At 37.4% G+C, this 20,460-nt stretch overlaps 1 protein-coding gene across 3 annotated transcripts in view; it reads left to right on the top strand.

Moving 5' to 3' along the window:
- atl2 (atlastin GTPase 2) overlaps window positions 1-20,158 on the top strand; it is a 139,904-nt gene extending 119,746 nt beyond the window's left edge. For 2 of the 3 annotated variants that reach the window (XM_072265681.1, XM_072265682.1), the window contains exons 12-13: window positions 636-1,067; window positions 18,979-20,158. In XM_072265681.1, the coding sequence (XP_072121782.1) occupies window positions 636-1,067; window positions 18,979-19,098 (552 nt within the window). In that variant the 3' untranslated portion in view covers window positions 19,099-20,158. Of the gene's footprint in view, window positions 1-635; window positions 1,068-18,414 lie in introns of all 3 variants that reach the window. The other variant, XM_072265684.1, reaches the window with a different exon arrangement.
- The last annotated feature ends 302 nt before the right edge of the window (window positions 20,159-20,460 follow it).

The following is a 20,460-nucleotide window of genomic DNA, read 5'->3' as shown; positions in this document are numbered from 1 at the left end:
ACCAGGATGCTGCCTGGTTTAGAAAGTATGCATTATGATCAAAGATTAAGGGAGCTAGGGCTTTACTCTTTGGAGAGGAGGAGGATGAGAGGAGACATGATAGAGGTATACAAGATATTAAGAGGAATAGATAGAGTGGACAGCCAGCACCTCTTCCTCAGGGCACCACTGCTCAATACAAGAGGACATGGCCTTAAGGTAAGGGGTGGGAAGTTCAAGGGGGATATTAGAGGAAGGTTTTTTACTCAGAGTGGTTGGTGCGTGGAATGCACTGCCTGAGTCAATGGTGGAGGCAGATACACTCGTGAAATTTAAGAGACTACTAGACAGGTATATGGAGGAATTTAAGGTGGGGAGTTATATGGGAGGCAGGGTTTAAGGGTCGGCACAACATTGTGGGCCGAAGGGCCTGTAATGTGCTGTACTGTTCTATGTCACCAAGAGGTCCAATATTTTAAAATATAATACAGCAAAATAATATCAAGCCAGGCTTTAATTTATTTCTACCATTGATGTTAAGGTAAGTGATATGAAGTGAGTTCTTAAATTGGTGTGGTGAGAATGCTTGCCTTCATGTTTAACTTGATTATATTAATTAGTAACATATTGAAGAAATATGAATATTTGTCCTGCAGTTTTGTGGGGGAGATAAGCCTTACATAGCACCAGCAGATCTGCAGCAGCAACACCTGACCTTAAAAGAAGCTTCTATCAAACAGTTTCGCTCAGTCAAGAAAATGGGCGGGGAAGAGTTCTGTCAGCGTTACCAAGAGCAACTTGAGCAAGAAATGGAGGAGAACTATGCAAACTTTGTAAAGCACAATGACAGCAAAAATATTTTTTATGCTGCCCGTACACCTGCCACGCTCTTTGCCGTGATGTTTGCCATGTACGTAATCTCAGGAGTGACTGGATTTATCGGTTTGAACTCGATAGCTTCCTTATGCAATATCGCAATGGGAGTGGCTCTAATATCCCTCTGTACCTGGGCTTACACTAAGTATTCTGGTGAATTCAGAGAATTTGGAACAATCATTGATCAAGTGGCTGAAACTATATGGGAACAGGTGAGTATTATCCTTTCACCACTTTCTTGCCTTTATTACAAATGAGATTTTAAGAATTTGATTTTTTTTTTTAAAAGTTTAGTACTTATGTTGAACACGTAATTTAATATTGGTTTTAAGTAAATGGGGAACAGAGGTTTTCACTGAATCATTTGGCTGCGAGTTTTACAAGTAGTATGCTGCGCTGCTACTTGCTCTAATTCTACAATCTCTATTTATCTTTTCCTAGTAAAATTTCTGTACCATCATGTTCAGGTTCTGCTTCTATATCTTTGCTTGGCAAAACTAAATGAAAATTCTATTTTCTGAATTGCAGTTAACAATTTTCAACAGTTGAAAGTGAGGATGACCAGTTTAAATTTGATTTCAGGAATTGCCCATTCATCTTCCACTTTGACATCACTAAATGAAATTTAGGAAGAAGTTGACACTATTTCCAGCTTGGTTCTTGGAAGTTTATCCCCACCCCTCCAATCAAAGGGCTGCTTTGCATTGGTCTGTTCTTGTACCATTGAATCACTGATATGATTTGTTATTTTGTTAGGAAGATTGACTTCAATTTTTATGATATTTTACAGTCTTGATGCATTCCAGAACACTTGCTAGCCAATTGTATACTTGTGGTGAAATGACTAATGTTACAGATGAGCTGATGTAGTAATGTCCCATGTAAGAACGACTAGGTAATCTATAAAAATGTTATTTGGGAGATGGCTGAGTGGAGTAGTGCCATGGAATCAGTTGGTTAAGTTGAGAGAATGGTGTTTCATCATCCCATACAGAATATAGCAGGACAGTGCAGGAATCTCAGAATGGTTGATGATCAAATGCTTGAATTCAGCGTTAATAGGAATAATAGTATTTAGAGAATGAGTGCTGAACCAGCGTTATCGTGCAGCTGACTGTGTACGAGAAAATTATTTGAGGAAACAAAATTTTGAATGCAGTTGGTGGAGAGAAGTTGGAGACCTTTGATAACTGGGAATAGCTTTCTCTCCAGTTTAAAAGTAGATATTTTAAAAGTAAAGCTCAAGCAAATACTTTAATGTGGTATTTGCATCAATAAAGATTTTTATTTTTAGAAGTAGGCAATATTCTCAACAATTTACACTATATACTTCAGAATCTGGTTTATCACTGTATTGTGGAATTTGTTTTACAGCAGGAGTACAGTGCAACACATGAAATGTACTATAAATTATCCAGAAATATGTATTTAAAAATTAAGTAGTACAAGAGGTTTCTGTACTTCTCTGATAGTAATGCGTAGAGGGCATCCCTTGGGTGGTGGTGGTCTTTAACGATGGATGCCACCATTTTGAGGCATCGTCTTTTGAAGAGTTCCTCAATGGTGGGGAAGCTAGCACCCATGATGGAGCTTGCTGAGTTTGCAACCCTCTGTAGTTTTCTTTTATCCTGTGCTGTAGCCCCTCCATACCAGACGGTGATGCAACCAGTGAGAATGCTGTCCACGATGCATCTGCAGAAATATGTGAGTTTCTTTGTTGACATATGAATTCTCGTCAAACTCCTAATGAAATATAGCCATTATTGTGGCTTCTTTGTAATTGCACCAATATGTTGGGCCCAGCATAGATCTTCAGACGTGTTGACTCGCAGCGACTTTAAACTGCTCACCTTTTCCGCTACTTGATGTGCACTGGTATTGATTCAGTCTCCATGAGGATTGGTGTGTTTCTTTAAGTTCCCCTTCCTGAAGTCAAGAATAAACTCTCTGGTCTTGCAGATATTGAATGTAAGGTTGTTGTGATGCCACAACCAGCTGATCTGTCTCACTCCTGTATGTCTGCTCGTCACCACCTGAGATTCTCCTGACAGCATTTGCGTTATCAGCGAATTTATAAGTGGGGGTGTTTACACCATTCCTCTCTACACAGTCATTGTAGAGAGAGTAAATAGGGGGCTTAACACACATGTAGGAGTTGCTAAAAGTGGGGGCTGGGGGAGGTAAAGATCAGGATGATAGCAGTTGGTATGTGGAGGTGTGGGTGTAGACAGTAGTAGCCTGTGTTGTTCATCCATGTGTTAATCTGGAGGGGGTAGGAGGGGAGGCATTGGTGCTGAGGGAGCATTGGGTGCCTTGGCACCTGGACTGGTGTGCTGAGGGAGGGTGTGAATATGAATAGGAGGGCAATTGTCAAACCTATTGAAGAATTGGTTTAACTCATTCGCCCATTCACAGCTGCATTCCAAGGCTCTACAGCTAGGCTGATTAAAGTCAGTGATGTTCTTCATGCCTGTCCACATCTCCTGTGTGCTGCTCTGCCCAAGCTTGTTCTCTTTTAGCTCCCTCTGCACATGTTTCAATTCCTCCCTGTCTCCTGATTCAAAGGCTCTCTTTTTGTAGTTGAGAAGAGCCTTCAGATCACTGATGACTCATGGTTTGTTGTTAGGGAAGCAGCAAGTAGTCCTTGATGGTATTACATTGTCCACATAGAAGTTGGTGTAGCCAGTGATGCAATCAGTAAACTCATTAATGTCCTCCCCGTATGGTTCACAAAGCACATTACAGTCAGTCATCTCAAAGCAGTCCTTCAAGGCCTCAACGGCCCCTGGAGACAATTTCTTTACTATCTTGGTGGTAGCTTAGCTGTGCTGTGCTTTGGGCTTGTACAAGGGCAGGAGGTGAACCCGGTTGCGATCTGATCTTCCAAGTGGGGGCAGAGCTGTGGAGCTGTGTGCGTCTTTAACACTTGTGTAAAAGAGATCCAATGTTTTATTTTCCCTTGTATGGCACTTGACAAACTGATTGAAGGTGGGTAGGATTGTTGAGAGAGAAACATGGTTGAAGTCCCCCGGTATTGCAATGAACGCATTGTGGTGTTGAGTCTGGAGTCTCATGGTGTATGACGTCACACGCAGCATCAGGACTGTGTCGGGCAGAATATAGACAACAAGCAATATGGTGTGGCTGATCTCATCACATAACATCACATTAATAATAGATAATTGAAGGCTGTGCAGAAACTGAACTTTAAAACCAATTCTATCATTAGAGGAAAACATACCAGCCAAATGGATGGGGCTATAGGTCAACAGGTTTCCTCGATCTAATAACCTGCTAGAATCCTAAGTGGCTGCAGAGGTGATGGAAACTGGCTGAAATTTGTCAAAAAGCCCTGGTTACATAAGAGGTCCCAGAGGAAAGGGGGATGTCACGTGATGACATGGGATTGAGACGTATGAATCCAGCTCTCCCGTTTAAAAAAAGAAAATCAGCAAAGTACTGTTTAAACAAAGCAAAGTTAATAAATACTTTCCGAAAACTACTTATAAACTTCTCAAGACTATTTTACGATATGCCTCGTAAATCGCAACAGAAGAAGTCTGCCGTTGTGAAGTCGCCGCGAGACGGGAAGGAAAAAAGGCCTACTGCAGCGATGGATCCTTGGACTCAGGTTGGATCTCCTTCGGAGAAGACAAGTTTTATCTCTGGCGTAGAAAAACAGGGAGCAATGGCGGCGGTAGCGGTCCCTGTGAAGAAGATGCCGGAATTGCGCATGTGCAAAGAAGTTGGCATGCGCAAATTAGTATAACTTAAACTACAAGAACCGACGGCCACTGCAAGCGAAAGTGTCTCAGAGTCAGAATCGGATTCCACAGAGAACACAGATGATGAAGAAGAACTGGAAAAGTAAAGGATATGATGGAGACATAAAAGGCTTTATTGCAAGTAATGACTGAATTAAAAGGAGTAAAAATAGAGATTAGAAAAATAAAGCTGAGCTATGATAAAGCTATGAGAAGACAGGAGAAAATGGATAAGAAACTTCAAAAGTTGGAAATAACAATGGAGTATATTAACGACAGAGTGGAAAAAAACAGAAAATGATATGCTTGTCTGGAAAATAGAAAGAAATCGACTGTTGGAAAAAGTGGACGTGCTGGAAATTTTTAGTAGACGAAATAATAATAAGATTGTTGGTCTTATAGAAGTTATAGAGGGAGACAATCCAATAGAATTTTTTCAAAGATGGATCCCGGAAACTGCAAATGAAAGAGGAAGACCGATCAATTGAAATTGAACGGGCACATAGAGCTCTAAGACCAAAACCACAAGATGATCAATATCCATGATCAATTTTAATAAAATGTTTAAGATTTCAAGACAAAGAAAGGATTCTACGGGTGGCTGCTCAAGCTGCCAAGAATAGAAAAGGGCCATTGGTGATAGAAGGGAAGAAAATTTTTTTTCACCCTGACATAAGTTATGAACTCTTGAAGAGAAGGAAGAAATTTAATCCAGTGAAAAAAGCCCTTTGGGATCATGGTTATCAATTTATACTGCGCTATCCTGCAACCTTGAAGATTTTTTTGGCTGCCGGAGAAAAAAGATTTTTTGACGACTACCAGAAAGCAGAGGAGTTTGTGTGAGATTCTTTGAAGATACAAGAACAAACCCAGGGGAGCGAGATGGATTAAAGATGAAGATTTTGTCAAGGAATAGACTTGGTGGATTTTTAAAGGCGAAAGAATATATAAATATATTATTAATTATATGATAGAGGGGAAGAAAGGTTAAAGTTTGAAGAATATTAGTTGGGAATAGTCACACAATTTTTTTGTTACGGGGGAGCTGGAAGAAATACTGACCAATCACTACGGAATTCATGTGTGCAAGCGTGGCTATAGCCACGACCCGCAAAATGGAGCGGGGTAGTGTTGTGCTTTTTTCCATTCACAACATTAGTAGGGGGGTATTTTGTTGTTTTTCTTTTTGTATCTTATCTATCTTTTATTTCTTTCTTTTTGCCTGGATGATTGGGAGGGAAGCACATAGCAACATGGTGAAGTTTAAAGAGATTCCCCAAGGAACTATGAGAGTTAAGATGTTAAGTAACGTTTTAGATTGGAGTAACTTTGTTAAGAATAATGACTAATCTATTGAATTTTTTGAGTTTTAATGTTAATGGGCTTAATGGACCGGTGAAAAGAAAAAGAATCTTAACACATATTAAGAAAATTAAGGTAAATTTAGCCTTCTTGCAGGAAATGCATCTAACAGAAACAGAACATCAGAAATTAAAGCGAGATTGGGTGGGTAGTGTTGTTGCAGCTTCACTTGATTCAAAAGCGAGGGGAGTAGCAGTTTTGATCAATAAAACGTTACCAATTAGAATACAAAATGTAATAATCGATTCTGCGGGCAGATACGTGATTATACACTGTCAACTTTTTTCCAAATTATGGACTCTCATGAATATTATGCACCAAACGAAAATGATGCAAAATTTATACAAGAAGCTTTTTTGAATTTGGCTGATGCACATGAAAAAATATTAATAGGAGGAGATTTTAATATTTGCTTAGACCCAGTCTTAGATAGATCAACTAAGGCTGTTACAAAATCGAAGGTAGTAAAACTAACTTTATCATTGATGAAAGATTTAAATTTGATTGATGTATGGAGAAGAATCAATCCCAAAGAAAGAGATTATTCGTTCTATTCTAATAGACACAAAACTTACTCAAGGATAGATTTTTTCCTATTATCAATCAGTATGCAACAGAGTGAAAAATATGGAATATAAAGCAAGAATATTGTCAGATCACCCTCCTTTATTAATGACAATAATAATGACTGATAAGGAAGAAGTGACTTATAGATGGAGATTTAATTCAACATTATTAAAACGTCAAGATTTTTGTGATTTTATGAAAAAGCAGATCCAATTTTTTTTTTGGATACAAACTCTCATTCAGTGGATGATAAATTTATACTATGGGATGCGATGAAAGCATATTTGAGGGGTCAGATAATAAGTTATACGTCTAAAATTAAGAAAGAATATATGGCAGAACTAGATCAATTGGAAAAAGAAATTACAAAATTAGAAAGAATCTCAAAGACATACAATAGAAGAAAAACGAAGACAACTTGTCAATAAGAAGTTACAATATAATACGCTTCAGACATATAGAATGGAAAAAGCAATCATGAGAGCTAAGCAAAGGTATTATGAGTTAAATGAGAGAGCACACAAAATTCTTGCTTGGCAGTTGAAAACAGAACAGGCTTCCAAAACGATAAATGCAATTAGAACAAGTGCAAATAAAATTACTTATAAACCTTTAGAAATTAATGAAACATTCAAAAGTTTCTATTCTGAATTATATCAATTGGAATCACAAAATGATGTTAATGAGATAGAAAGGTTTTTATAACAAGTAACTCTTCCAAAATTGAATTCGGAGGAACAGAAGGGATTAGATATGCCTTTTACACTAAAAGAGGTTGAAGAAGCTTTAGGATCACTTTAAAGTAATAAATCTCCAGGAGAGGATGGTTTTCCATCTGAATTTTATAAAAAGTTTAAATTTATTATTTCCTCCTTTTATGGAGTTAATACGTCAAGCGGAAAAAACACACAAACTCCCAGAAACTTTCTCAACAGCAATTGTAATAGTATTGCCAAAAAAAGATAGAGATCCTTTAAAACCAGCATCATATAGGCCTATTTTTTTGTTGAACACGGATTATAAAATAATAGCAAAAAATTTATTGAATAGATTATCTAAATATTTACCAAAATTAATACATATGGATCAAACAGGATTTATTAAAAATAGACAATTGGCAGATAATGTAAGTTGGCTACTCAGTATAATTCATTTGGCACAAAAAAGGGAGGAGATGAGTATAGTAGTAGCCTTGGATGCAGAAAAAGCATTTGATAGATTGGAATGGGATTTTTTATTTAAAGTATTAGAAAAATATGGATTAGGAACACCTTTTATAAACTAGATTAAAACTTTAAATACTAACCCTAATGCTAAAGTAGTGACAAATAGTCAAATTTCAACACCATTCCAGTTAAAAACGTCAACTAGACAAGGTTGTCCATTATCACCTGCTTTATTTGTATTGGCGATAGAACCGTTAGCAGGACTAATTAGAATTGATTCAGATATTAAGGGTTTTAGAGTTAATCAGGAGGAATATAAAATTAATCTATTCGCTGATGATTTGATTTATTTAACAAACCCACAGCATTCATTACGTAAATTATCTTCTAGATTGGATGAATATGGGAAAGTATCAGGGTATAAAATAAATTGGTATAAAAATGAAATTTTACCTCTTACTAAAGGAGATTATAGCCAATGTCGATTAGTAACCCAATTTAGATGGCCGGTAAATGGTATTAAGTATTTAGGTATAAGACTTGATAATGATGTAAAGAATTTATATAAATTTAATTATTTACCACTATTGAAAAAAAATTCAAGTAGATCTTGACAAATGGATGATACTACCAATAACATTAGTGGGTAGAGTCAATGTTGTAAAAATGAATATGTTTCCTAGATTACAATATTTGTTTCAAACATTACCAATAGAAGTGCCACAGAAATTTTTTCAAAAGTTAAATAAATGTGTGAGAAAATTTCTTTGGAAAGGTTAGATGTCAAGAATATCATTGGAAAAATTGACATGCAAATTTGAGTTAGGAGGGTTACAACTTCCAAACTTTAAGAATTGTTATAAACCAAATCAACTTAGATTTATTGCATCTTTCTTTGATGATTGAAAACCGGCATGAATTAGAATAGAATTAGATAAGATGGGAGAAAATATACCTGAAGATTTTATATATAAATGGGAATCTAAATGGATACGGGAAAAGAAAGAATCTCCTATATTAAAACATTTGATTGATCTATGGAATAAGATAAATGTTGATAATGAAATAAAGAAATCTTTATTAGTAAGGAGACCTTTGATTCAAAACAGACTTATTCCTTTTACAATGGATAATCAACTTTTATATAATTGGTACCAAAAAGGGATTAGATCTATAGGAGACTGTTATGAACGAGGTATATTGATGTCATTTGAACAATTAATGAATAAATATAAAATATCAAATAACACTTTCTTTTGTTACCTTCAATTAAGGGCTTATTTAAAAGACAAACTGGGTCAAACAATGTTTTTGCCAAAACCCAATGAAATTGAAATTTTAATTCAAAAAGGAAAAATTTAAAAAATTATTTCTTATGTATAATTTGATTCAAAAACAGACAATTAAACAAGGATCCACAAGTCAAAACAAAAATGGGAAACCGATCTGAATATTAATATTGATGAAACAAATTGATCAAGACTGTTGACAGTATGACAAATACAATGTACGACTTGGATTAGTGCAATATAATTTTTTACACCAATTATATATTACACTGCAAAAAATAAATGGATTAAATTCAAGCTTATCTGATCAATGCTTTCAATGTAATCAAGAAATTGGTACTTTCTTACATTCTATTTGGTCTTGTTCCAAAATTCAACCTTTTTGGATAAATTTAAGAGTTTTATTGGAACAAATTACTGAAACTCAACTTCCATATAACCCTATATTATTTCTATTAGGTGATATTGAAGAGATAAAACCGAAACTTAATAAATATTAGAAAGAATTTATTAAAAATTGCACTGGCAGTAGCCAAGAAGGCTATAGCAGTTACTTGGAAATCAGATTCGTATTTAAGTATGGATCATTGGAATAATGAAATTTCTAGTTGTATTCCACTCGAAAAAATTACTTTAAGAGATAAATATGATACATTTTTGAATACTTGGCACCCATATTTACAAAAGATAGGATGGCATATTTAGCTGCTCCGATGATAAAGATGTTGGTCCCTTGGGGAAAGTAATAAATAAATATACTAAATTTATTTTGAATCCCATGGAGCATGTGGAAACTTTCCAATATCCAGGAAGTTCTTTCTTTTTTTTTTTTTCTTTTTTTCAGGTAGGGGCATATATCGGGGGGGGAGGGGGGAGGGTGGTTATTATCTTTCTATGTAATCTTTTTGAAAACTCAATAAAAATTATATTTTAAAAAAAAAAGGCCCCAGAGGATGGGAAGTTTCAAATATAACACTGCCATTCAAAAAAGAGGGTGTTGGATACAGGTTTCCCCCGCCATCCGAAGGTAGAGTGTTCCTATGAAATGGTTCGTAAGTCGAAAATTACCATTTATTTATATGGGAAAATTTTGTGAGCGTTCGCAGACCCAAAAATAACCTACCAAATCATGCTAAATAACACATAAAACCTAAAATAACAGTAACATATAGTAAAAGCAGGAATGATATGATAAATACACAGCCTATATAAAGTAGAAATACTTCTCTACAATGATTGCCTGCACAGATCTCCGTAGCAAAAATCTCACGCAAGCGCTGTGACATAAATGCGCTCTCCAGTAACCTTTAAACTATGAAGCTGCCAAATCTACCAAATAACACACAAAAGTACACAGCCTATATAAAGTAGAAATAATGTATGTACAGTGTAGAATCACTTACTGGAATTGGGAAAACAGCGCCGAGCACACTGATAATGGTGTGTTAGACTGAGTTGTCGCCAGCTGGGTGGTGCAGTGGCCCCCACCCTCGGGGCCGCCGACCCGATACATTGCCGCGAAGAACGCAGCAGTAGCCGGGAGGCACACAGCACATCGTTAAGAAAAAGCCAAAATAAACATGCTAATTAATTAGGTGCTGCCCGGCACATAAGTGTCAGTGCAGATCAGAGATGATTGCCGATTGCATCGCCTCTGATCTGGGCTGACAATTACGTGCTAGGCAGCACCTAATTAATTAGCATGTTTATTTCGGCTTTTTTCTTAAAGATATGCTGTGTGCCTCCCGGCTACCGCTGCGTTCTTCGCGAATCGGTACAGTATCTGTCCGGGGCCCGGGTTTTGCTGTGGTGGGACACGGGGTGTCACCTCATCGTTGATCAGGGCAGGCTGCTCATCTTCTCCTATGACTGCCTGCCTCGATGTAGAAAGTCGAGGTTCGTCGTCTGCTGTGGCTGATGTGGAAGGCTTGCTTGACTGCTGAGCCTCGCGCATTTTTCTATCATACAGTTGTTTGTAAGCACTCACACCATCCTGCAAATATCCCCTAAACCTATGTACCCTTTCAAAATTAAAGTCATACTTTATCATTGCAGCGAAAATCTCACGCAGTTGCTTCACCTTCTGCATTCAGTTTCGATTGTTATAGTTTCCTCTTCCAATTGCATCAGCTCTTCATCTATCAGTTCTTGGTCATGGGATGCCAAAACCTCTTCAACATCATCTTCGTCAACTTCCACAAGCCAAACTCACTTTGTCCTTGCTTCGTTCACCACGATCGAAACACTTAATTATGTCTAGTTTTACGCTAAGTGTAACACCCTTACTCTTTCAGGCTTTTCCGACACCTTAGAACTCATCTTGCTAACGGCTGCTCAGTGCAACGTGTTAAAGCAATGCCGTTCTGAATCCAGGGGAGAGCGCCTGCTCGGGGCACGCGCTGATTTTTTATCGCGTGCTGCCTTTCTTCGTAACAGTGAAAACACCTTCTGAAAGTGAAAACAGGGTACTAATGTAGGTCTTTCGTAACAGTGAGGTTTTGTAAAGCGAACGTTCGAAAAGCAGGGGACACCTGTATCTGGCTAAGCTGTCCTGTCATTTGTATCAATAGATAAAATGCTAGGATCCTTTAAGGGGACGATAAGACATTCAAAGAATCATAAGACAGTCAAGCTGAGTCAAATTGGTTTTTATGAAAGGTAAAAATTGTGTGACAAATTTATTAACGATGTGATAAGAATGGTGTATAATACCCAATAAATGTCATATAATTTCCAAAAGATATTCAATAGTGTCATGAAAGGTTACTGAACAAGAGTGCATGGAGTCAGTGCTGCCGAACAGTTAGAAGAATCCAGGTTAAATTTTAATCTCATGACTAGGTTCCTGCTGGATGCTCTGCTTTCTTCCCACATTTCTGACTTGTGCTGGTGGTTAATAGGCTAGTCTAATTCCACCCCCCCCCCCCCCCCCAATCTGTAAGTGAGAAATCAAGGCAGAGTTTATGGGTATATGAAAGAGTAAAGTAGCAGGGCTACGAAAATAATTGGAGGGATGGAACTGCTAGGATTACTGTGGGAACCGGCATTGATATATTGAGCTACACGGATGTGTCTCGTAATGAACAATAAATGGCTCAGATTGATAGGGTAGAGGCTAACTGCAGTAACTAAAGTTGATGTAAATGGATCAGTTTCAGATTTATAATCAATGGGTGTCACAGGGATTAGTTCGGGAGCTTCAACTATTTGTAATATATTTTGTATGGGAACCAAGGGTACACTGGTAACTTTCTTAGTGCTACCTCAATGCTGACTGATTCATATGTGGTTCCTTCTGCTTTTGGTCCTCCAATCTGAACACTCACGGGTACATATCCACTAGTACTATTCCTCGAAAAGAAAAGGACATCAGCTTAAGTTGTGTGTTTTACCAGGAACCTGGTATAAAACTCCTGACCTCACAGTACCTGGGACCTGACATGAACCTCTGTCCTTGGGCAATCCTACAGTAATGGACTGATACAGAAGACATCTGGTAGTGCGGCCCAAGACAGAGTGAAACAGCCACTCAGCACTGGGAAATGAGGCTTAAGGTTGTACTCTGGCTGCAGACCTTGAGAACTGGTGACATCTGATCTGTATTGAAGAATTGCATTTCCCCTATAGTCTTTCATCACTTCCTGAGATTTCTCAGTGGTGACAAGCTCAGGGATAGTTACTGACCTTTGAATGTGTTACCACAGAGAGATCTTGAGATTGGAGATCTGTGTATCCAAATGGGGAGAGTAACTGATGATGGCAAAGGCTTATTTATTTATTCTATTCTTTCTTCTTGCTGCCTTTGCTTATTTTGTTTTCTGCACTCTGGTTGAGCACCCTAGTTGGGCAGTCATTCATTGATTCTGTTATAGTTACTCTTTTATAGATTTGTGAAGTATGCCTGCAGGGAAATGAAACTCAGGGTGGTATGGTGAGATATAGGTTCTTTGAAAATATAGGGGAAGGAAATGTCAGGTTATCCACTTTGGAAGGAAGAATGGAAAGCAAATTATTTTAAATGGCATGTGTTTTGAGGTTTAAGTAGATCTGAGCCCTAATACATGAAAGGCAGGTGCAGCAAGTAATTAGCATGGCTAGTGTACACTAGCTTGTATTGCAAGAGGGAGGATGTATAAAGTACAGGTTTTGATATAACTTTATAGAGTATAGACAAGGTTGCATCTTGTATACATTGAACATTACAGCACAGTACAGACCCTTCAGTCCCTAAAGTTGTGCTGATTTTTTAACCTACACTAACATTAACCAAACTCTTGCCTCCTACATAGCCTTTCATTTTTCTCTTATCCATGTGACTAGCTAGGAGTTTTTTTTCTTAGATCTCCCTGTGTCCCTAATGTATCTGCCTGTACCACCACCCTGGCAGTGCATTCCACACACACACACACACACCACTTTTTTAAAAAAAAGTTGCCTCGTACGCCCCCTACCCCCGCCGTACTTCCCATCACCTTAAAATTATGCCCGCTCACATTAGCTATCTCAACTTCCTTCTAAGCATTTTCAGCCTTTGGTTCAACACTGAATTCACAATTTCAGACAACAAGCCTTTCCAGTTTGTATCAGAATTGGTTAGTCCTAGTTTAAGCAAGCAATGCTGGTGATGCTCAGCAGGCCAAGAAACATCTGTAGGTGAGAGGTGGATAAGGTTGGCATGTGAATCAATGTTTATCGGTCTATGGCATTAGCTCTGCTTGTCTCCATAGACACTGAGTGTTTCCAGTGTTTTCTGTTTTTGTTTTCCATTGTCTGCAGTTTTTAGCCCTGGTGATTTCTGAACTTCAATTTCTTTTTTTTCCCCTACAGATGCTGCCTGAGCTGTTGGGAATTCTTGGCATTCTTCTTTGTTTCAGATTACCTACAGCCATTGTATTTTGTATTTCAGTTCTAGCAGATCTTTTCTCTCTCCTCAGCTCTCCCATTTATACCTCCAGATTAACTTCATTAACAAAGCTTGTACACTCTCTCCTGGATGACATCAGTATGTGTTGTCCATGTTGGTATCCACTCATATTCCTTTTCTCCTTATTCTTGCCCCTTCACAAGTTTAAGTATGCCTATATTCTAAATTTTTACAGTTCTAAAGAAAGGTTGGCAACCTGAAATATTAACTGTTTCTCCTTTATAGATGATGCATGTCCTGCTGAATATTTTCAGCACTCCATGACCTCTACTTTAAGCAAACATTTCAAGATGAACTGTAGAGCATAAAAAATGGAGGATTTGACCATTTGATTTCATCAATTTTGATCATTTGAACCTTGGCTGCCACTCAATACAAATGACTTGTACCTCCCCATAACCTATGAGTCCCTATAAGTAACTCATCCTTGTACAATGATGCAGCCTCCACACTCAGTGGTGGAGAAAACTAAAGATTCTTAGACCTCTGAACATTCCTCCTCTGCAACCCTGAGGCATTCCCTCAGCACTTACCTTGTTAAAACCCCTCAGTGTCTTGTTTCACATTCTTCAATACTTCAAAGTCAATATCTTGCCAGCTCAAACTTTCCTTATTGCCTAGAATCAACCTTGTGTATCACTCTTTAAATATGGAGACCAAAATAATGCTCTGCTGTGTCTGGTCTTGCTAACACTCATATAGTTATAGCAAGACTTTACTACTTTCGTACTTCGTTCCTTCCATTTCCCTTTTCTAATTACAATGTTCACTTTGTTTCATATCAGGATCCAATTTAACATTACTCCATATGTCATGAAATTTGTTAACTTTGCGGCAGCAATGCAATGCCATACATAAATGAATTGCATTATATTTTTTCTATATTTATTAAGTATATGTATATTAAATAAGAATTGTAGTGCAAAAACAAATAAAAAGTTAGGTTGTGTTTATTGGTTCAATGTCCATTTAGGAATTGGACGGCAGAGGGGAAGAAGCTGTTCCTGAATCGCTGAGTATGTGCCTTTAGGGTTCTGTACCTCCTACCTGATGGTAACAGTGAGAAAAGGGTATGCGTTGGGTGATGGTGGTCCTTAATAATGGATGCTGCCTTTCAGAGGCACCGCTCCCTGAAGATGTCTTGGATACTACAAATGCTTGTATCTACAGAGCTGACTAATTTTACAATATGCAGAAGCACATAGATCTTTCTACAGTCACAATTTGCATTCTCACTGTGTAAACAAAGTTCGTTTCAACTTTGCATTCCTATGTTACACAGTATTCCATCTGATGAATCTTTCTTTTGTTTTGAGCTATTTACCTTTGCAGACGGCCTTTCTCACAACTTGCTTTCCATCACCTTTCCGGTTGCTGTAATAGTGCATGCACTGGTTCCTTCATTCACAATACAAGAGCTTAGTCACTATGTCTTGGTAGACAAGATGTTGAAGTAATGGGTGAATAAGGCCTATTACTTTCCTGGAGTTTTCCAAACAGCAACATTCCAATCTCTGCCCTGCACGTGGTTTTGGGGTGAAGTACATTGTGGAGTGCATTGCTGTGAATTCTCAGGGGTTGGCTCCAAATTTGCGATCCATGCACTCTCTACCTCCAGAAGCAAGGAAGTTGTAGGACATTAGAAGAAAGGAAACAAAATTGTAGAAATAAATTTAGGGCTGGTTGAGCAAGTGCAGGATCTAAAGACTAGATTCTGATTTATTACTGTCTTCTATTGTTTCTGAAATCGGTTAAGTACATTGGGGGGGGGGTGTTTTTAAAAGCATCTTTACCCAGTCTTTTAAGCAAAATAAGGATTCCCTGTCTCTCTATGCTTAGAGCAATAATTGATCGTGAAACTGAATAAATGATATTGCACTATAAAATTGCAAAATGCCACTCTTTAAGAAGGAAGGGAGACAGGCAGAAGATTGAATTATAGGCTAGTTAGCCTGACTTCAGTGGTTGGCAAGATGTTGGATTCCATTACAGTGTTAAGGATAAGGTTTCAGAGTACTTGAAAGCACATGATAAAATAGGCCAAATCAGCATGGTTTCCTTAAATGGAAATGTCTGAAAAATCTATTTGGATTCTTCAAGGAAATAATAGGCAGGATAGACAAAGGATACTGTTTACTTGGATTTTCAGAAGGCCTTTGACAAGGCTGCTATGCGTATGAGGCTGCTAAACAAGATAAGTGCCCATGGTATTACAGGAAAGGTACTAGCATGGATAGAAAATTTGCCTCCTGCCTGTCAGCCAGAATGGGAATAGCTGGGTGTATTCTGGTTGGCTGCCATTGACTAGTGGTATTTCATAGGACTCTTTTTGCACGTTACCTATCTATGATTTGTGTGATGGAATTGATGGTTTTATGGCCAAGTTTACAGATGATACAAAGATAAGTGATAGAGTGATGTCTGCAGAAGGACTTAGACAGATGGGCAAGGGCAAGAAAGTGGTAAATGGATATAGTATAGGTAAACGTATGATCATACACTTTGGTAGAAGAAATAAAGATCTACTGTAGACTTCTCTCAAAACAGGGAACAAATTCAGAAATCAGAGGTGCAAAGGAACTTGGAGGTCATGAATTTCCTAAAGGTTAACTTGCAGGTTGAATTGGTAGAAAGGAAGGTAAATGCTATGTTAGCATTCATTTTGAGAGGACTAGTATATGAAAGCAAGATATAAAGCCTCGGCATTACAAGGCATTGGTCAGACTGCACTTAGAGAATTCTGAGCAGTTTTTGCACCCCTAGTCTAAGATGTGCTGGCATTGGTGAGGTTTGCAAGAATGTTTCAGGGAATGAAACAGTTTTATTTATGCCTCTGCCTCTCTGCCTATACCTGTACTCACTGGAGTTCAGAAGAATGAGAGGTAATCTCATTAAAAAGTATTGAATATTGAAAGGCTTAGTGTGGACATGGAGGATGCATCCTTTAGTGGGAAAGTCTTAAGACCAGAGGGCACAGCCTCAGAATAGGACTTCCCTTTAGAACATATGAGGAAGAACTTCTTTAGCCAGAGGGTGGTGATTCTGTGGAATTCATTGCTGTGGAGGCCAATAATTGGATATTTTTAAAGTGGAAATTGATATGCAAGGGTGTAAAAGGTTACAAGGAGAAGGCAAGGCAGTAGGGTTGAGAGGAATAATAAATCAGCCATGGTGGAATGGCAGAGCTGACTCTGAGCTGAACTTTGGCCTAATTCTTCTCCCACATCTTATGGTCTTAACCAAAATCTTGCTTAACTAGATCATAACATGGGATGGTGGAAATGAGACGATATGTTTTAAGTAGTTCAAGTAGTCAACAGCAAGTCCAGGTCTTTATCGTGAGGCTTGGAGTACAATTTATAACTGTAGTTAGACCAAAGCAGGATTGTTCTGAGCAGTTTGGATTGATTTATTATTGTCACATACGAAGGTGCAGTGAAAAGCTTTTCTGTGTACCATTTAGACAGCTTATGCCACCTATAATTACATTGAGGTAGTTTTTTTTTTAAAAAGTGCAGAGTATAGTGGTGCAGTTAGAGAACATGCAGGTAGGCAAAGTTCAAGGGCCACAACAAGTGTTCTAGTCTATTCAAGCATCTGATAACAGCTGACCTAGAATGTGCTATCTGGCCTTTTTAGCTTTTGCCTGGTGGCAGGTGGGAAAAGAGAATGATGCGGGTGGGGGTAAGTGTTCCTTGATTATGTTACCTCTTTTCCTGAAATGGGTGAGAAGTATAGACTGTCAGGGAGGGCTGCTTGTTAGTTTACCTGTACTCAGCGGGTAAATTACAAGAGCAAATGAGGTTGTATTCACTGGAATCTCAACAGTGAATTAAGGGAAATTTTAAATTTAAGCAGAATTAAAATATTCCTATAGACTGGGGAGTCCAAGATTTGAGACAATCTAAAAATTATAACCAATACCTAGGAATGAAGTTGGGAAATGTGCAGAATTGATTAAATTTGGAACTCTTCTGCAAAAGGCAAGTGGTAGTAGATCAGCTGATAATTTCAAATCTTTTATGAAGATTTATTAAAGTAATGAGGGATTTGTGGCAAAGATGAGAATTCAACTAGTATTCAAATCATCCTTGATTTTATTGAATGGCAGGACAGGGTTAAAGGGATATATTAACTACTGTTCAATTTGAGAAAGGGTTTGGGAATTAGAAGATTTGGGTTGCTCATTTAATGTTTTGTTCCTGTTCTGGGATTGACCTGAATAAATCTTTCCCCTGGCTGTATTGTGCTCTGCAGACTGTCCTTGGATCTTCAAATTTAAGCTTTGGTTCCCAAACTTTAGTCTGTCTATTCTTATCACTGTACACTAACTGCCTTTTCTTTCTTTTTCCTCCTTGCAATCCAGAGGAGTCCAAAGAAGGTGAAAACCTTGTTTTCTAGAAAATTTGTTTAATATAATTGTCCCAATCAATCTTTTTGAGAAATGAAGTACTTTGTAGTCACTAACTAACAACTCCTTGTTTTAGGTGTTAAGCAAGCTGTTCACATCAGCTCGAAATAGAGTGATCCATCGTTCTGTTACGTCATCACTGAGGCTATCATCAAACAACAAGAAGAAGAAAAACTAGCTGTTGTCCTTTCATTTTTTGGGATGGGGATGGAAGTGTGGACAATGACATGTACAGCGTGAACTGGTCAGGGTTTTACTGTGCAGGAGGCTATAAATTGTACATGGTTAACTCAATGTAGGGTGCAGAGCTACTTATTTCTTAAGTGACATTAAAAACTGAGTTGAAAGTTGTGGTAAATACATCTTAAGATCATGAATTTTTTAAAATTTAATTTTTATATATATATAAACCTTGTATTATCCATTGTATTATATAATGCCAGAATTGCACAATCAATAGTTAGCTTATTTTTTCACAACTTTCTTTGGTTGAACTTAGTTTTCCATTCCATTTTTTATTCTTTATTCATATAGCTATTCTGAAGCTACTTAATGGGGAAACTTACAATGAACATATTTCTGCTTTCTGTTAGTATGTTTTTAAGTCTCCCTTTTTTCTTTTAACATTCCCATATTACAGGTGTTGAAGCCACTGAGTGACAGTTTGATGGAGGACAACATAAAGCAAACTGTAGCAAACTCCATCAAAGCAGGTTTGACTGAACAGGGCTCCCAACATGCCAAATTAAAGACAAACTGACAATCCAACTTGCCTGGTTCTATTGCTGTCAAGTGTTTGCTGTAGGTTCTGGACTGGGTGCATCAATTTATGATTATTCTGTGTAGATTTTGAAGTGCAAGTCCCAACTTCACTGGATGCTGCCATAAAGGTCTGAAGAAAGGAGGAATTTTGCTGGAGAAGATTTTAATAATGGATAGAAAATTACATTACTAAATAAAGTTCAGGGATAAATTAAAAACAAAATTAATTTTGAATGTTACTTATTGTTATGAACATAAGTTGAATTTCCTTTTCCAAGTCACCTCTAGTGCATTGGTGGATTTGTGTAATAGACTGATCTGTACTGAGTAATCTGTACAGATGAATCAATGGGATCATTTGAGGTGATACTTAGAAAATCAATCAGTGCATATTTTCTTTAATTTTGTTAAAGTTCTACTTTTATTACCAGTATTACAGTGCATGAATCCAAACTATCCAGATGCCTGGATTACTTTGTTAGGTTGAGAGTAATTGAAGCTTACCAGGCCTTTTTTTTCCCTGAATACATACTGACAACATCGTGCATCATTTACAGTTCAACTGCTGGGAGACTTCACCATTTCATTACTGCCAGTAATCCATCCAACATGCTTTTCATTTTTCTTAACAGTAATAAGTCCATCCACAAAGAACTGTTACCTGTAGTTGTCAGTTAGTATTTGCCTGCACACTGCATTATCTTTAATTTAATTTTCTATCAAATTATAGACATGGGGCATGTATATGAAATATAAATATATAAATACCAAATTTTGTATCTGAAGTTTTTGTAGTTAATGGCAAAATCTGGTACAGTGGTAGACTCCGTGCAGTTTATGTAAAGGACTGTTATTTGTGAGTGATGTAAGCAAAATGCATCAAATTTGAGGTTTTGATATATTTGTGATATTAACTGCCTTGAGCGTTGCAATCCTACCCCTTATTGCAAAGCATTGGGAATGTTTGTTGTGGAATTCAGTTGTCTTCTGTTGCATTTTAAAGTTATTTCCTGTAATTTATTTTTCAATATATAATTAAAGTACTCTGAGATTTCCTGCTTCTGTTTGTATTTTTTGGGTGAAATGAATTCTGCAAGATGTAAAGGTCATTTAAGTGTCTAAAACTTTTTTAAAATTTAATACTTAATCTGTGAAATGTATCTAGGTCATATTGGCCTCATTTAAATGTAAAAAGAAATGTTTCTCCCCCGAGAGTTCTTGTGTCTGTATATAAATCCGTAATGGGTAATATAAATTGTTTAGATACACATTAAACAATTTTCGCAAACTTGCTGATTGTGCTTCAGAAACATTCAAATATTTCAGTATTGTATATTGTTGCTCAGATGGAATAAAGTAA

Source organism: Mobula birostris, chromosome 8, assembly GCF_030028105.1.
Source record: "Mobula birostris isolate sMobBir1 chromosome 8, sMobBir1.hap1, whole genome shotgun sequence".
NCBI lineage: Eukaryota > Metazoa > Chordata > Chondrichthyes > Myliobatiformes > Myliobatidae > Mobula > Mobula birostris.
This window is presented reverse-complemented; position numbering and strand designations above follow the sequence as displayed.